Here is a 19,514-nt window from a genome sequence, read left to right on the forward strand (position 1 = left end):
AGCCATACTGAATAGGTGCATGTTAAGTGCATCTTGGGTGCATTAATTTCTAACATGCAGTTTTAGGGCATGAGTGTAAAAAGATACTGTTTTGAAAACAGGAAATTGGGTAAATTAGGTGCTCCTTGATAAACAAAAAAGGAATGAAAAAATAAATAAAAAAACTCTAAATTTTTATGAAGGAAATTATCCATTTCACTTTCACATCTCAGGGTTGTTTTTTTACTCCTTACAATTTGTTGACTATGGTAATTTAAACGCTGTGCCCTTATATATTGGCCAGTGAACAATCCCAATTATCACTCCTTCCGATTGATAAATGTACACAAGGCTTATTTAATTTGCGTATAATACGCACTCGTGTGTCATATGCACCCTTAACTATGGGCAATTAAATACTGGGAAAATATATCTATTGTATATAAACATATCAGGCTGTCAGCATAAACCATGAAATTTATCTTTCAACTTTTTTTTTTTTCACCCAAATAATATTCTAATAATAGACCCCTATTTCTAATTTTGAGAGTGCCCGGGGTGCTTATTACATTGAATAAGATATTTAATCTTATAACACAGAAGATGTTAAGTCTCTGTATTCCTAAGTAGCTATCACTGCTTACCAGTCATTGATGCAATTCTGACAAAAACAATAAAACAATAAAACATTTATTTTCAATTTCAATCAGGTTTTCCAAACCACTTTACCACAGATTATAGGATACTGTATACATGTATTTAAAATGTGCCAAGGTTGAACTTTTTGTAATGTACATGCTCATTTCCTTGCGAAAACAGGACGTTCATCAGCGTTAAGGTCAGAGAAATATTCAGCCTCCTTTAACAAGGTTTCTAGACCTATAAGATGTAAAAGGTATGGAGTCAGGTTGAAATCTACAGCCCCTGCACCCTTCTCTGATTCTCTGCATTAGGATCTATCTAGTCAGGCTGCTCCCAGCTCTGATTCTCTGCATTAGGATCTATCTAGTCAGGCTGCACCCAGCTCTGATTCTCTGCATTGGAGTCTATCTAGTCAGGCTGCACCCAGCTCTGATTCTCTGCATTGGGATCTATCTAGTCAGGCTGCTCCAAGCTCTGATTCTCTGAATTAGGATCTATCTAGTCAGGCTGCTCCAAGCTCTGATTCTCTGCATTAGGATCTATCTAGTCAGGCTGTGCTGCACCCAGCTCTGATTCTCTGCATTAGGATCTATCTAATCAGGCTGCTTCCAGCTCTGATTCTCTTAATTAGGATCTATCTAGTCAGGCTGCTCCAAGCTCTGATTCTCTGTATTAGGATCTATCTAGTCAGGCTGCTCCCAGCTCTGATTCTCTGAATTAGGATCTATCTTGTCAGGCTGCTCCAAGCTCTGATTCTCTGCATTAGGATATCTAGTCAGGCTGCACCCAGCTCTGATTCTCTGCATTAGGATCTATCTTGTCAGGCTGCACCCAGCTCTGATTCTCTGCATTAGGATCTATCTAGTCAGGTTGTGCTGCACCAAGCTCTGATTCTCTGTATCAGGATCTATCTAGTCATGCTGCACTCAGCACTGATTCTCTGCATCAGGATCTATCTGGTCAGGCTGCACCCAGCTCTTATTCTCTGCATTAGGATCTATCTAGTCAGGCTGCTCCAAGCTCTGATTCTCTGCATCAGGATCTATCTAGTCAGGCTGCTCCAAGCTCTGATTCTCTGCATTAGGATCTGTCTTGTCAGGCTGCACCCAGCTCTGATTCTCTGAATTAGGATCTATCTAGTCAGGCTGCACCCAGCTCTGATTCTCTGCATTAGGATCTATCTAGTCAGGCTGCACCCAGCTCTGATTTTCTGATCTTGTCAGATTGTGCAGTGTAGTGCAGCTCTGATTCTCTGAATAAGTATCTATCTTATCATGATCTGTCTGGTGCTTCATGGCCTGCAAGTTCTGCACTCTGGTTCCCATGACCACAAGTGTGAAACTTGTTCCCTGTATTAGCTGTTAAGGATTTGCTCAACAGGGCCAAAGGCTACACATTTTAATTACCAGTACATGATTTCATACTGCTTCGTGGGATGATCAGCTTAATTCCCAATTTGACACTTTGACTTGAGCAATGCTCTACCCTCATTTTGTCAGTATTAAATTTGTTTACAAAGGTGTTTGAGTGTGTGCACATCCTGCAAGGAATGAGCTGGGTGAGCTGGCTTAAAGACAACCATCACCCATATTAAGTGTGCGCTCTACATGTTACTGATGGCTTTCCAAGGAAAATATACTTTTTCAGTTGTTCTATCTCCTTCCCATTGTACCATCTATGGAAGCCTTTTAAGGCCATTTGTTTTTTAATTGTTTCTTTTAAATTTCAAGATACATACTGAGTTGAAATTTCCAGATATTAATCTTGAAATTTCAAAATATGTTGAAATTTAAAGAATTATAACTTGAAATTTCAACTTAGTATCTTGAAATTGCTAGAAAAAAAACCAAATGGACCTAACAGGTTTCGGTAATGATCATTCTATCATATGGTTGTGTATATTTTGTGTGTTTATGATTAAATAAGCAGCTGGAAGTTATTATTGTTCATATACTTATTAAAAAGAATTGATTTTAATATGTTTTTACATTTATGGAATTATAAAAGTTAATACCAGTGTGCACACTTTGCGTAAATCCGCTTCTCTGTGTACGGGCAACTGAGCATGAAATAGGATGAAATAGAGTGGGGTCACTCTCATACTGTGTGCTAAAAAAACCCCATAAATACTGATGGTATCAGACATGTCAGTACATAAATTAATGACATAAAGCAGAAACAAACTATAAGGACATCATTAACCTTATACTTTCTGCTGCTATCTACGCATAAAGATTAATGATGTGTAGCCTGTATATGAAACATTATATACGGCTGATGGTACTTCTTTCTGCACCTCGTCAGATAGATGCTGCTATTTTCAGGCAATGCTATCACTCAAAGCCATATATCATGGTAGATTAACAAAGTTTAGTACAGTTCAAATGATAAAGCTTGAGCTTTTGTTCTGGTTCATGTACAGAAAGCAAGAGACTTCTGTATTTAGGAAACATGGAATGAAACAGGAATGTATGAAAAGTAGGACTGCATGGTTTGTTTGTTTGTTTGTTGTTTAACGCCGTACTCAGCAATATTCCAGCTATATGACGGCGGTCTGTAAATAATCGAGTTTGGACCAGACAATTCAGTGATTGACATCATGAGCATCGATTCACGCAATTGGGATACGATGACATGCATCAACCAAGGAGTAATATTTGGTTTAGTATGTAGGAAATAGGATCTACATGTACAATCAGTGTCTATCTCTGTCAACACATTAGTTCTCAATATGTATCACAATATATTGCAATACAATTTTGGGGCCAATGAAGTGTTTTGTTGTTGAAGTTTTTTTCCGCATTGTTAAAGTCATGGTAACGACCTGTATTTGTCTTAAGTAGTGCCCTGTTTTTATAGAGAACATAGTAGGTGGCCATATAGGATTATAACATGAAAGTAAATTATATGTGAATGATATTCCACCGTGTAATATTTTCATTCATTATAAGGTCATGTGCATCTGACAACAATACCGCTTAAAAAAAGTTAAGAAACTCCAGATTCTCTCATATTGCTATAGTTATATACTTTCATGGCATGACAGATTACTATGGTAATATAGAATCAGGTGGTCCATGACATTAGATGAGTAGTATAGATTAACACTTGTATGATTTGTTATAGCCCTGCACCATGACTGTGGAATTTATATTTTTTAGGTATTTTTTTTGCTATAAATCTAGGCAAGTCTAGATCAAACTAACCAAGTCTAGTTTGCTTGATTCCATATGAAAACAGCAGGTGAGGAAAGGTTCTTTCGAAAAAAATATATTAATTTTTTTAAAGACATGTTTTCATTGACTAAGTGTTTGACTAGATTTGTTAGTGCTTCCATGTTTCTAATTTTTTTGTCATTTTTCCAGATTGTTGCACATTATTTCCATAAGACAGAATAAAGCATCTGCTAGTCAGACTAAATTGACTTTATATCCTTGGTGGTTACCCTGACAACTGTTACCAAGCAACAGCAACAAGACTGCTACTGTCAGCTGTTTTCCATCTGTCAAGCCATCACCTTCCCCTTCCTCTAAATTTGTCTACCTCTCATCACCCAGACAGGATGCTATGTCCTGCACCACTAGTGTTTAGTGTCAGACTGAGAAGAAGTTTTGTATTGAAGTTAATTGAGAAATATATATTTAAGTCTTTCCTGTGGTATTCTAAAAAAAAATTTAAACATAAATCTTCATGAATTTTTTAGATACCCAATACTACGACATTATTTTATCGTGTTCTAATTATGGGATGTTCATAGGTTTTGTGGACGATATTGTTTGTTTGCTCTAGAAATAAGATGAAGCTGGTATGCTGTGTGGCTCATGTCCAACATGAGCTAGAATAGAAAACAACCCAAACATTGTAAACAAGGACTGATTCCACCGTGATTGTCTTCAAAACCTAAGCTCTTTGGTGGTGAAGGTTTGACCATGATAAAATTAAGCCCCACAAAATAAAGTTCTTTTGTACTGTGTTTTCCCGAGTGGTGCTGTTGGATGCATGTCAGGACAGGTGGAAATGGTTAGTAGTAGTCAGTGTACAGTTAACAATAAGAAAACATGACACAAAACAAACCGCTTTCACTGTATTTATCACTGTATTAACTTCTACACAAATCTGTAAATACAGTCTTTCATAAGTGCCTCCTACAAAGCTCCCCTCCTTTGCAGAAAACACCAGCACAGAAGGGGTATATTATTATCATGAGACTATTATCAAAAATGTTTTATTTACATCGACGTTTGAACTTTGTTTGTTCACTCTCAATCTCGAATCAGATTTAACTCATTGTTTGCTTGTAATAATTGCGCCCCTTTGTGAATTTTGTAAGCACTCTGGACGTTTATTATGGCAAATATGGTATTACAGAAGTATTATGAAGATATCTCTAATGATAAACTGTCAGTTCGCTTTCAAAGAAGTATATCATCTGTAAAAACAAAGATGAGAAATATCAGATCAGGATGAAACTAAAGGATGAAGTCCTTGAAAGGCATTATGAAGTGGGAAGGACATGAAGTCATGAAACCTTATATGGAAAACAAGTTCTTTATTGTTTGTTCAGGGTTACTTCTTGGCCATCCTCAGGTCAGTGATCAGGTCTCACACCCACGGACCTGTGTATACTGAGTGTGTAAAGAGAGTAGAGCATGGTTGTATACAAGGAGCCATGATCCCAGGAGTGCTCACCCTTGGTATGCGAGATCCTTGTGGGAATATTGTAGTTACGCCCCCACATCTGTTTCCCTCATCAAGGCAGTGCAAGAAATGGATAAGCTACTGAAACCTTGACACTCCTATCATTGAAGCGCAATCCATCAGTGAACCCTACTATGTACCCTTTGTCCTATCTCAAACACAGGGAGCACAAAGCATTGCAAAGTGCTGCCGTGACAGTTTGTGAGATTGTGTGGCAAAGGTTCCCCCTTCTGTACTCAACAGTACATGATCCTGGTACTTGCGTAACAAAGTTGGACAGCTTTGTTGGGTCTTGTTGTCTACTTGGCTAATTCACTGCTTGACAATTGAAATGTTAATTGTGAGATCATGAGACCTGCAGAAAGTTGCTAAAGGGAGAGGCCTGAAAACTCCTTGAGGTCATGAAGTAGCTTACTGGTTTTAGGATTCACATGTCACTCAAACATTCTTGGTTCACTTCTCCTCTGTAGATATAGCTTTGAAGACCATTGTTTTTGTCAACATACATGTTGGTGGGGACTTGTTGTGAATCTCATTGACATTGCCAATAAACTCTATAAAGCAGTCATTGCCTTTGTGAACGGAATTTGACAGTAGTGCATAGTTTCACTGACTTGGCAACATTTGTGTTAATAATTATATATAATGACACATAAACATGTATGATATTTTCCCACCCTAATACAACAAATATATGTTATATTTCTTCCAAAATGTTGAAGTGAAGATATGTAAGTTTTCAACCGCCTCCAACTTTAATTGGGCATGAATTTTCCATGAAGGAAACTTTTCAAAGAAAGCAAAATTATTGCCTGAAGTTATGAAGCGGTACAAGTGTGTGCAAAGATTGCTCTACAGATATTCAGCTTTGTAAGAGAACCACCAGGACATCCTGTTAGGAAAGCTTTAGGAAACAACGTCTGTTTTCCTCTCTGCAAGGTGAAAACAACAGCACGAGTTCACAATAAACAGGAGTAACAGAAGCGGGATAGCTTCCATCAGTCTTTTTCTTTGACTCAAGTCTATGAAAGCAAATAACAATGATAGATTTAATGCTGTAGTATTTGCTGAAGTTAATATATTAATGACTTTCCATAGCAAGTGATTTTGTTTATTCCAATTTCATACGTGTGTTTATTATGTACATTTCTGTTTGAATAGTGTTAAAATGTATGATATATTAAAAGGTTTAACAATTATGTGCTCACCGTCTAATGCTGTACTCCTTCCATTATTCAAGACTTTCTACGAATATTTCTGCCGTGAAGATTCCGGGGTAGAATATTTCTTCAGCAACCCATACTTGCCGTAAAAGGCGACTATGCTTGTCGTGAAAGGCGACTAACGTGATCGGGTGGTCAGGCTAGCTGACTTGGTTGATACGTGTCATCGATCCCAATTGCTTAGATCGATGCACATGATGTCAATCACTGGATTGTCTGGTCCAGACTTGATTATCTTACAGACCGCCGTCATATAGCTGGAATATTGCTGAGTGCAGCGTTAAACAACAACAAAAATTCAAATATTTCAAAGAGCGTCATACAACTCTTGCGTAAAACTTGCTTGATTTAGGTTACATCATTCAAGGCTTCAGTAATGCTTTCAAACATTTTACGGTATGTTTTTCAGGTGAACAATTGACTTGCTTTTGCATGTGTTTGTGATGCATGCCACAATTGGACAGGATACGCTGACCTTTACATAACTGTTTGATTGTGACCCATAAACATGTTCATGATAAAGTCGGATTTATACAATCGACTGATTTTAGCAGAGATTTCTTATGAATATGGAAGGGGTTTTATTTGGTAATATGACAAAAGATTGATCTCCAGTTCTGCACAGATAGATCAGTACTTGAGATGGGCTGTGTTTGTTACCTGGGCCCTGTTCCATAAAGCGATATTAGCACTAAGATGATCGTAACTCCCATACTTTAACATAGGTTTAGAATGATTGTAGCGCTGAATTCGCCTTGAGGAATAGTGCCCTGGCCAGGAGAGAGATACAGTGGTGCATACAGTGGTTTTCAGACTGGTATGACTAACATTAAAGTATTGTCATGCCTGAGGCTGCGGCAGTCACAATAAGCCTACCTCACACTTCCATAAAAATAGCAATATTTACAATAGTCTCGATACATTATGAATTGTATTACTTACATCATTTTGGAAGAAATTGTCAATATTCCATGTGACTGGCTGACAAGAGTTTGTTCAACCTGTTTGTGTTGAGTTGACATCGCTGGTGAAGTTAGTCTTGTTCTAATCCTATCGTGTGGTTAGATTTTACTCTTTGTATTGTGATAGGCACTTAGCATGGTAAGGTAAAGCTTGCCCAAATAGTATCAGGTCAAGTCATTGCAAACCCTTGTACTTCAAAATCAATACAAAATTGAAATATGAGTCAAAACATGGGTAGGATTATCATAACATGAGTTGTAAATTTACAATGCATTGATACGGTGGTGAATTGTGACACTTCTCCTGAGACTATTTTGTGATGTAGAGTTAGCCCCATTGATGAAGGAGATACCGCAATGCTGAAACTTGCATTGCAGCACCATTATATTAATTCTATATCCCATCTCTTTATAGCCCTCTTGGCTGTTCATCTCTGTATTCTCCACATGATGATTTTGGGCGATGGGGTAGCCTCGTGGTTAAAACGTTTGCTTGTCACGCTGAGGACTTGGGTTTGATTCTCCAGATGGGTACACTGTGTGAAGCCCATTTCTGGTGTCCCCCACCCTAATATATATACATACTCACTTTCTTACGCCATGATGATTTATTCAATGAAGTCTTTCAGTACACTATGACATGGAGACAACCCACCCATGTCATTTTCACCAAATGCCCTGTCTGATACTCTGTGTCATGTTTCCTACATGCCCTGTCTGATAATATATGACATAGAGATGACGCACCCATGTCAATTTCCCAGTCTGATTTGAAATCTGTAAGCTGAACATCAATCATCTTCACACATCTTCCTTCTCACCCAAAGAACTTACCAAGCAGGTGTTTCATCAAGTGTCTTTGACATCATTTCAAAACTACATCTGCAATAATGTACATTTATGATTGAGGTTGTTGGTTTGCCAAGTTCCTAGAACTCTGAAAGATCTGGGTATTTAGGTCATGTTAACTGAATGCTATATATATATTTAGAGTCCATGACCAACAGATTAAGTTAACTCATTATTTGAAGTATTTGTGTCCCATATTTGGAAACACCCCCTCCTAAAACAGCCAACATGATGAGGATGGAGATCACCAGCCCCAGGCTGGGTATTGGGTCTGCTTCATATAAAGCCGGTTCCTGTTCATGCATGCTCTCTGTACCTAGGGCTTGACCTCAGTCAAGTTCAGATGTGTAAAATGTGCCTCCCAGCAAATACTACTGTGGCCCCACATCTGGGACATCTTCACCCCTCCCTCCACTGTGAGGTGCCACTACATTCTGTACAGCTAAACATCTAACATTTCCCCTGAGCCGCCCTTCAGACCTTTCAGCATGGACAGAGGTAGAAGAGGAATTGATGATGGCTACATCACCTCCAACATCTGATGTTTCCTCTTCTCACTACATCTTGTATCTTGTTGCAAACTCTGTTGCTCTCTGAAATATGTTCCAGATACATTTCTTTTGGCAAGTAGTTTTGTTGGGTCATGATCTGACATTTAACATTTCAGCCAACTAACCCTGTGTAGCCATCAAACCACATTGAGGTCATAGATGACAAATAAAATCTGTATTTGGTGTTCTAAGCTGTATATGCTTAAGAACGTCTGAGTGTGACAGATCTTAGTGTAATCAGGTAACTAAGGACCAAGACGTTTCCTGGGGCTCAATGGCAAGTTCCCATTATGTTTCAATCCTGTCTGTTTCAGTGCAACAAAAGTTTGTCAAATTTAGAAACTATACCCAAAAGCTCCATGGAATATTTTGTCTTGGCCCCACAAAGCATTGTCTTATAAAGACAGTTTCCTGCAGGTTAATTCAGACTGAAGCAAACAAATTATTTTCTTGAATTTTCGTCAGTCGCAGAACCGCCCAAAGTGTGGGCTTAGGGAGACAGCCATGTGCACTGCTGTCTGCTTCCGGTGTGAAAGCCTTGAAAGTGATATGTTCCACTGGTACTGTGAGGCTTATAAAATATTCTTTATTCTAGTGCACTCATGTTGACACTCAAATATGATCTCGATCTTTGAAAGATTTGACAAAACAGGACTCCATTATACAGTATTTCGCTGTGAGAACCAATCTAAGTCTGGTTTCGACATTGAAATATCACCTATGTGTGAACACATCTGTGAAGCAACTCATCTGGTTTATCCACATGCTTCAGAAGATTCGCAAGTATTCGCATGATGCCTAATTCTCTGGTGCCAACTTATAAGCATAACGTGCAGAGACTGCAAGTCCAACTGGTCCAGGGGCTACCTGCAGCATTGTCATCACATCATCTCAGAGTCAGAGTCTGGAAATACACATTTCCGGTCAGATTACTGCAGTGGTAACTCACTAATTACATACAAAGATCAGAACTCGTTCCTGTAGGGTTTTAACACTCTGTTTGATGTCAGTTAAATGACAGATGCTATTCCTCATCGCAGATGGTATAACATTTTCCCTGTCTTAACTCAGCATTTCATGATGTGGTCTAGATATGGAAGGGTCAATGCCCTGACAACTGTAAAATAGTCAGAAGTATCAGTGTTATCAAGACCAATTCTTCAGCAAGTGACAATAAGTTATTCCTTTAGTAGACCACTGACCACAAAACGTTGCTTATGTAATGCTTCATTTAATATGGTAATTTGTAAAACTTTATTATACCCCTGACTTAAATGGGCGGGAGTTTATCGTTATACTAAAGAATTCCGTCTGTTCGTCCTTCTGAGGACATTTATGTGTGAGACCCAAAAGTTAAAAACTACTGCATAGATTCTTTTCAAACTTGGTGTACACTTTTCATGCCTTTAAGAGAGGTGCAGTGCAAAGTTTGATTGCAATATTTGGATTTTCTTAACATTTGTGCGACCTATAACTTGAAAACTACTGCATGGATTCTTTTCAGATTTAGGGAACAGATTCCATACTTGATTTTTAAATGCATATTTTCAGAAAAAATATGATGTTTTTCAAGTTGTGAGCTTATAAAAAAAGTAGTTCAACATTTATGTGATCTGTGACTTGAAAACTACCATACATCATGGATTCTTTTCCAATTGGGCTTACAGTTTCCATACCAATAGGAGGGTGCAGTGCGAAGTTTCTTTTCAATATTTTGATTTTCTAAGAAATATTACTTTTTTCATGTTTGAACTTAGAAATATTTTGGAGTTGAACTCAGGGGTATTAGTGAGCCCTGCTCACTTTTTGTCTTATTTGTTTTGTTTCTCACCATTTGATGATCCTTGGGGGGTGGGGTACGGGCAGGGGGTTATGATAGTTTTTCGCTGAAATACCAAACAATAATTAGCAGTGAAAATTAGTAGCGAAAACCTAAATATTTTCATCCAAGTAAATCGTCAGTGTGCCAGGTATTTGGCAATTCTGTCTATAAAACAAAAGGCTTGGGCGCCACAGATAAGCGCATATGCTTATTGGACATGTATTGGATCGTGAACAAGGTATCTTGATACGCTATGGATCAAAAAATTGTTATATCATCCTAGCCCTGAGTATCATCTTCAGAAATGGCAGGTAACACATACATGTCCCATTGTTGGAGCTCACTGATCACAAGTGCAGTCCTCTTCTGTTCGTTCAACCATGCTCCATTGACACACCTGGGGGCTCAGAGATTTTGCCTGGTTACCTGGTGATTGCACCACACAGAAGAATGTCAGGACGAACATTGGTGTTGACTTAGTTAATGTCAACCGTGAAGAGTTTGTCTTAAGCAACCCATGAATATAATAAGAATTGACAAGATTCACCATCATGGTGGTGGGCGTTATTTTCAGTTACCCAGGAATTGCTTCAAGAGCGGTTGTATACAGACAGATACAATCTGTTATGAGTCATCCAACATTGCAATGCTGCAGTCAAGGACCCTTAAAAACTCCCATTGTCTAAGAAGCCGTTTTCAAAGATAGGTGTGAAAGGTGTATATATCAGGATTGCTGATAGTGTATTTCACCTGGTGAATACGGGAACTGACTTCAGTTTGTCCAGATCACCATGGTTAAAAGTTCAGAAATGTTATTCTCATTCCTCATAATTTATCACATCGATCTATGCATGGCTGTCCGCCGCTTTCTTCTTTGTATTCATTAGGGGAGTATCTGAAAATGTCATGGGAAAACTGTTACAATTTCTTTATCATCCTCTCTAAATGTCATAAAAATATCCACAACACTACATTGACCTTCCAGAAGTGTTCTCTTGCCAAGAAAACTAAGGCTGTTAGCATTAAGGAACATTTAGGAGTGCACAGGTTATGCTTGGCTGGATAAAACTGATTTGTTGTGATGAACCTAGTCTGTCTTACAGACCCTGATACAAATATATCAACTACAGCCCATGCAAGTCTATAATGTTTGGCAAGTCTAGATTACTGCAGTATCAGAAAATGAAGAGAATCACTGGGCTCCCTTTTTATTATATTTTTATTAAGATAACTGAACAACTGTTTTTTCTGTACGATATGTTCATTTCAGAGACTATATGTTAGTCTATGATGAACCAAGCCTGTGAGATTGTAGCTGTAAGGTGTTGGTTAAGGCTTTGAAAGGCATTTAGAAGTGATACACATAAGGAAGAGAAATTATGGATGTCACCTTCAGTATCATGAGGTGAATGATGAAGGAGTAAGCATATACTCTGAAACGTTGTGTTCTTTAATATAAAGAAGTTGACGTCCATAAATTCTCTTCCTTAGGTATTTGTCAGTTCAGCAGCAGCAGTTCCTTAATTAATGGCCTCTGTTTGATTTTGTTCATGAGCAAACTTTGCTGATATATCCATTCCTTTGGAACCAGGGTTTGGACATATAGCAGGATCTGCAAGTAGACACACTTACCCTTTTCACAAACACCTGGTGTCGTCACTGATTATCAGTGGTCCATTCGTATAATTTTTATCCCTATTATTCCTCTTACTCCCGATGGACGAGACTGATTATTCACTGGGGTTGATGTTTTGAATTTCTGTTCCTGTAGACAGAAATGCCCTGAGTGTTGGAGAAGTTCCTCCTTCTCCTCCGTGTTCCTGCTGATCATTCTTGTGTCTGATCCTTCATCTTGGTCTATACATCTTCAATTTCAACTAGCAGAACAGGAACTCTCCCGACATAGCTCTCTGACAACTAGAACAAGCCAGACCTGACACAATCTGATAAGCTCACATATTTCCCTGGTTCACCTATTGCCCCCATATGTCATATCATCACAAGGTTAATTATCTTAAATTGGGTTATGTACTCTTGATGTGAAGCAGCTTGGCAAAGATTCTTATTTCTTCCAGGCTCCAAGATCATTTGGATTAGCTTACCATATTAAATCAAATTATAGTAATACTGTCAGAAATGATCCTTTCCACCACTTGACTAGAATAGTTGACCCCCAAACTAAGCACTATGAACATAGCCAATCAGTTCAAAGAACATAAAAAGATTTACTTTTAAAGAATATCTCATGTGTAGCTTTGAAACTTTTGATATGATAATGTCATAAAATTGAATGGAATCGAGATAACGTTTCTTTTTCTCAATTGGAATAGTATTTGTGAGCAAGTAAATAGGGTACACTAGAAACGTGTTTCACAAATCAAACCGATTCTTCAGCACGATGTGTGAATGCTTTCACCATGACGCTACCCCAACGTCCTGAATTTTTAGAAAAAGTAACTAAACATCTAAGGTTTTCTTGTGAGTGCATACACTGTTTAATTAAGTACTGTAAGCTCAGGTGAAGATGATGTTGATGTTTCTACTGGGAATGTTGGTGCAATAAAATCTTATATCTTGTATGTTGGACGAGACATTTTGTAGACAGTACTGCCAGCCATCAGTATTGATGACATGTGTATGCTCCACCTTCTGTATAATTACATACTTGTCAGTCTCCCTGCATCTCCTAGCCCTGTCAAAGGGCTACATGTGCTGTAAACTCATGTGTTGATTTCTTTATGACTACTTTATGATCTGTGAAGTAGCAATGCTGTCTCAGTGATCTTGGCCATGTTTTGGGGATCTCATTTCATAGTCCTCAGTTCAGGGCAAGCATGACCTTCTGTGAACTCAATAACACTGCAGTGCCTGAACTGCTGTTTAATTGTTCACAAGGATATATACATTACGTTGGGTAATGTGATGCTCTGTGTAATCAAGAACAACTGGAAGACATCAAGAGAAATTTCCACTTGACTTGAAATAAATAAACAACATGATCACTGTTTCTTTGAGGTCAAGAATGAAGAATGGAGAATTTATTGTACAGACCACCCTCGTAGAGCAGGGTACAAACCATCTACATATGGTAATAAATATAATTCTAAACATTACACACATTGTATATATAGAGATATTACAAGTCATTTTTATTCATGGTGTATAAACATTCATATATTTCATGAGGTGGCTGGCAGCATACACTAAGTGTGGATACTGTGTTGATAAGTCACTATAGTTGTAGTAAAGATTTAACGTTGTATCTAAACATCTATAAGATACGTTTTTTTTTATAAATGTAGGAAGGAAATTCAGTTTAATGTCAACTAGGAAACTGAAGGTGTTGGATCAGCTGTTTTTAAAACTTTCAGTCAAGTTCTTGTAGCTTTTAACTGCATCATCGTTCACAGAACATCAGTGGTCAAGCTCGCTGACTTGGTGGATGCATGTCATCATATCCCAATTGCGTGGATCGATGCTCATGACGTCAATCACTGGATTCGTATCCCAATTGCGTGGATCGATGCTCATGACGTCAATCACTGGATTTGTATCCCAATTGTGTGGATTGATGCTCATGACGTCAATCTCTGGATTGGCTGGCCCACACTCGGTTATTTACAGACCGCCATCATATAGCTGGAATATTAATGAGTGAGGCGTTAAACAATAAACTAACAAGCAAACAAATCACATAACATCATGATATTGCGGTGGCTCACGATGATAATATGTCTCTACATTCTTTCAAATTTCCATATTGGAAAAAAAATTGACGCTTCAAGTGTAATGATTGACTTACTTGTGATAATTCAATTCATACTATTTGTTTGATTTTAAATTTAATGATCAAGTACAAATCATCTGCCCATTAAGACAATTTAAAGTCATGATATTGAAATATATGCACAATTTGCTGACTGGAGACATTTAACTGTCGTTGTTAAACAGGAAACAGCTGAAAAACTGCTTTACAGCATTAAGTTATTTACATTCCACCTACGCTGCAGCAGAATTGACTTTCTAGTGACAACAGTGTCAGCTTAAAAACAGGCTCACCTGTTCTGCACATCTAAACTTTGATAAAATGACTAGCAACACATCCTTAGTGAGTCAGTGGCTGCCAAGCTACAGGAGATGAAGTTGAAGTAGGGCGAGATTTGTGGAGGGGGGTGATGTGCAAATAGGTACACTTGGAGGAAGAGAGGGGGGTGATGTTAGCTGATGTGCAAATAAATGCACTTGGAGGGAAGGGAGGGGGAGTTATGTTTGCTGATCAGATATTAGATATTATGAGTGGGAGAGTCTATACAACATGTGCTCATTAGAGGGGAGTCATGAAGGTGCATGAACCGAGAAGGGGTAGAAACATTTGGTAGGGGACGTACCTGCACACTATGAGGAATGGGGAGCAATAGGAAAATAGATGCACTTTCGATGGGGTCAGAGTCAATACATATACATGCTAAAGCTGCATGGAAATGGTTGAATGGGACTGTCTACATGTATATATATTGTGAAGGTTGGGGAATATCAATACTTCCATTTACCTTTAATAGAAGTTGATTTGGAGAGGGAGAAAACCTGTCGGCCTTGGTGTGTGATGGATTGATATTAATTGTGCTTTACTGCTGATCTACCTGTGTCAGTGGTTAAACAAGGGGAGGTGTGTGTTGATTGGGGGCAGGGGGGGGAGGGGAGGGGGGTTCAGTACTTGCCTGTCAGCCCACACATCAGGGGGGTGGGAGGAGGCACATGAGTAATATATCAAAAGTGGAACAGACTATCCATGTCACCCGTCTAGCATTTCAACTTCCTCAGCAAATATCGCCTCTTTTATTGCGTGTAGGTGGCGGAAATTTACTTTTACCATCCACACGCAGCCCTTTCTATTGCTGGTTATTCTTTAAGGGAAAACATATTTGTACACTTCATGGGAAAAGAGTTTATATTGTTCTGAACATGTAACTAGGCATGCTAGGAAGCCATTCAAGATTGTTATTGAGGTTGACGTTTTGCTAATTATATCTGTGGTATTACATCAAAAGTATTGTCACTCCGAGAGTTTTCTTGGGTGATTCAATCCTGTCAACATCACACCTAAAAATTTGTAAAGATTGTGGTGTTGTTACTCTGACTGGCGCTCGACATTAACATGATTAAGGGGATAACAGGAGGACTGGTCGGCTCGGAGTCAGTATAAGGTGTCTGAGTGGGGTAGCCATGTTAAACTGTGGCATGGTACCTCAGTGGCAAAGAACTATTTAACCGGTATAAACCCAGACTAGTACATGCAGCCACAAAATCACTGACATATATGTGTTGTAAATTAATTCAGACATAATTCATCAATATGTTCGTTTTATTAATTTATATTGGTCCATAATATTTTCACTTTTAATGTTGTCATTTCACTCAGAAAAAAATAGAATAATTAAAATAATTACACAGTACTGAAGAAATGACTTTACGTCATTTAATTGGGATTTGATTTTATGTCTAATTTTATCATAGGTTTGTTTTGAATTATGTAGTACCATTCAGATTGCATATTTTATGGTTTTTAAAAAAAGTAAAAATAATACAATATTTATCTACAACTGATGTAATATTTTCTCTTCCATAATTGTTTTCAATATGCATCATTCAGTATCATGGTAGCCTTTAGACCAAGCCCGTGGTTCAAATTTGAAACAAAACAAGCACCTGTTTCTGGTTCTGATGAGGCTATGTATACTCACCTTGATAAAGTGTGTGTGGCGTCATTTACCATCTAACCGAGGTATTTGCACTTTCTATTTAAAAATAGCTTAAGATTTTAGTTTTTGTCATATTTAAACACAGGACAGTTTGAGGATGAATGTTCCGTCAGCCTCAGCCAAACAGTGGAATGCTGTGGTCACGATTCCTTGTGGCCGACATTTGTGTTATTATTTGTGGGAGGTTAGGCTATGTAGGCCGATGAGTAAAAGGTTTTTCTCCAGCTGGGTTATCAGCACCGGGTAACAAAAGGTTGAACAATGTAATGTAGGCGGATCTTATCCGTGATGATTTCCTACTTACCACTGTGTAGGTTCTGTGTGAAATGTCAAGGTGCCAAGACCATGGCAGGATCTGTTACCTTATGTTGTAATGCACTAGTCATTAGGTGAATAAGAACATTCAAATATTCAATTTCTTTCTTTGCTGAAAGTATTTTAGTTATCAATAAAAAATAATTAAAAAAATATGGAGATAGCGTGTGTATGTTGTTTAACACCACAGTTAATAGTCCAGCTATGTCATGTCAGCCTTATTAGGCTGAGTGTTAGCCTGATAAACCTGTGGTTAATATTATGAACACAATGACAGTCACAGATATAATTTAGTCCCTTCTTATGACAATGAAGTAAATGAAAGTGAAATGAGAGGAGGAATCTGATTGGTCGATAGGAGGGACATAGAAGGGACATAACTTGCAATAGCCACTGCTGGCTCTTCTACTGAGACCAGAAATTCCAGCCTAGTTCGACAAGGGGGGAAACTGGACTTTTACAGTCAGTTAACTCTCTTGCCTGGGGAATATGCATATAGGTGGAATATTGCTGAATGTCCCTTATAGTCTTTGCCCAGTGATGTATGTAGTTGCAGTGTCGTGTGTTGGGGGCACGTGTCAGCTTAGTCGTTCTTATAGTATCTGAACCATATTATTTTCCCTTCCGCTTAACCCTTACTGTAGTGCTATGGCCCTAAATGAAGCAAGTCTAGATGTCACTGGAGAATGTAGTTGCTTGTTTTTGTCAAAATTATGTATTTTCTAAAATTGAGGGTTCATCTACTGTGAGCTGTATGCCTCCACCTTCCATCTCCATCTTTCCTAAAAATGTGGATGTTGTACAAACACTCTTCTTACATCCTCTTGGTCTTGTCATAACTTGCCAGTCATAATTAAGATATGTTTACCCTCCCAGATTTGATTCCCAGCACTGAGTGTACATATTACGCTGTTTGCAAACAAATGATGAGCAGTCATTAATCTGTGATGCACCTGAGAGCCTTTCAATGTAACAATTCATTAAACAGGATGTTTTTTACCTGACTCCTGTGTTCTGTACACACTATTATAAACCTTATAGATTGTAGGCGTCCATGGGAAACAGGTGCTTGTTGGGTTGTAGGTTTTGGTTAGTCAAACATAACAGAATCAACACAATGTCATTTAAGAAGTGAAGATTTGTCTTGTTGAGGACATAAAGACTCAAGTGAAATAATATTTATTTTTGAAGGAACTATATACTCCACTATCGGGTGCTCTTTTTTTTAGTATAGGTAAAGACACTTAATGAAATCGAGGCATTCTCTCTGTTTACTTGGTTGATCATTAACTGATAGATTGATAAGTATTGTAAAATTTGAGCCAGCAGACAAAAAGTGGGTTAGGAATGTCTTCAACTTTGCTGTGACTGTCGATTGGTTTGTGCCATGTTTGTTATTGGTGACTTCAGCAGAACCAACCAGATGAGTTGAAAGTCATGAAACAAACTGAATCCAGGAGACATATTTGTGCAGATGCTTCTTAACTACTTATAGAAAATACTGTTTGGGATTTTTTTCACAAACATCTCTCCTGCGGAAGAGTATGTTGGCTTAAATTTAAAAAACAACAACCTTTGAAATAGATATGATTTACTTTGCCTTGTGGATTACAAAAAAGGATGCATGTTCAAAGAATATTATTGAGCACACTATATTGAATGAATGGAGCACTGCTTTGTATGCTGCAGTGTGACCAATACCTTACTCTATTTAGCACCCAGTGAATGTAGTATGTAACTGTTGACTAAACTTGGTGTATTGGTTGTTTCAGCAAAGAGCAAGAGGTGATGTCGATCCCAAACGATGTGGAGCTGGCTGCGAAACTGGAGGAAACTGCAGATGTATAGGAGAAAAAGGCTCCAGGGTGAGTAGCTTATTTACATTAAGTTACCGTATTTCACATAATAAGTGCCCCGCTCTAATAAGCACCCATGGCAATATTTGCTAATATACATTGGCTAGTGAGCAATCCCATTTAGCACCCCTTCAGATTGATCAATGTACACAAGACTTATCTATTCGTGTATAAAACTCACTCATGTGTTATATGCATTCTTGATTATGGGCAATTAAATTCTTGAAAAATTTATCTGCCGTACATAAACATTTCAGGCTGTCAGAAATTTACGGTATTTCAGGTCTGTTTTTTTCACCAAAATAATGTTCTAATAAGAGCCCCCTATTTCTTATTTTGAGAGTGCCCTGGGCGCTTAATATGTCGAATATGGTAAATGCGCTCCAATGGAAGGCTTTTCTTTGGAAACTTATACTGCTATTTTCATGAATAGAATACACTAAAGCCAGATCAAAATACTTTGTTGACGAAGGACTGCCTTAATTTTTTCACCTTTGATTCCAAAATTCCAAAAGTTTGAGTGGAATTATTAATCATTGAACTTTTTTGTTTTTATGTTGAATATATTTTCTTACATGAGTTTTAAGGGAATTCATATCAAGTCCAAACCTGAAGACATTTGTTATTCTTCCCTCCTAGCACAGAGAATATACCCCCAAGAAAGTATTTCTTTGCTTGGCCTTTCATTCATTATGCACAGATTCTGGTACAGCCTTACTGCCGGCAAAGACAACCAGATAAGAAGTTACTGTGTTACAAATTTGAAGCAAAAGGCCTCAAGGGCTTTCACTTTCATTACATATACAGATGGTTGCTGGTACTTGATTCACTGTGCGAGGATTGTGGTGAAAAGCATGA

The 19,514-nt window shown here is 38.1% G+C and overlaps 1 protein-coding gene across 1 annotated transcript in view; it reads left to right on the plus strand.

Moving 5' to 3' along the window:
- The window catches only part of LOC139447491 (collagen alpha-2(IV) chain-like), a 76,750-nt gene that overhangs the window by 11,692 nt on the left and 45,544 nt on the right, over nucleotides 1–19,514 (plus strand). Inside the window, exon 3 of the mRNA XM_071228891.1 lies at nucleotides 18,573–18,665. Within this exon, the coding sequence (XP_071084992.1) occupies nucleotides 18,573–18,665 (93 nt within the window). The remainder of the gene's footprint in view (nucleotides 1–18,572; nucleotides 18,666–19,514) is intronic.

Source organism: Haliotis cracherodii, unplaced genomic scaffold (assembly GCF_022045235.1).
Source record: "Haliotis cracherodii isolate W230 unplaced genomic scaffold, xgHalCrac1.p SCAF_7, whole genome shotgun sequence".
Taxonomy (NCBI): Eukaryota; Metazoa; Mollusca; class Gastropoda; order Lepetellida; family Haliotidae; genus Haliotis; species Haliotis cracherodii.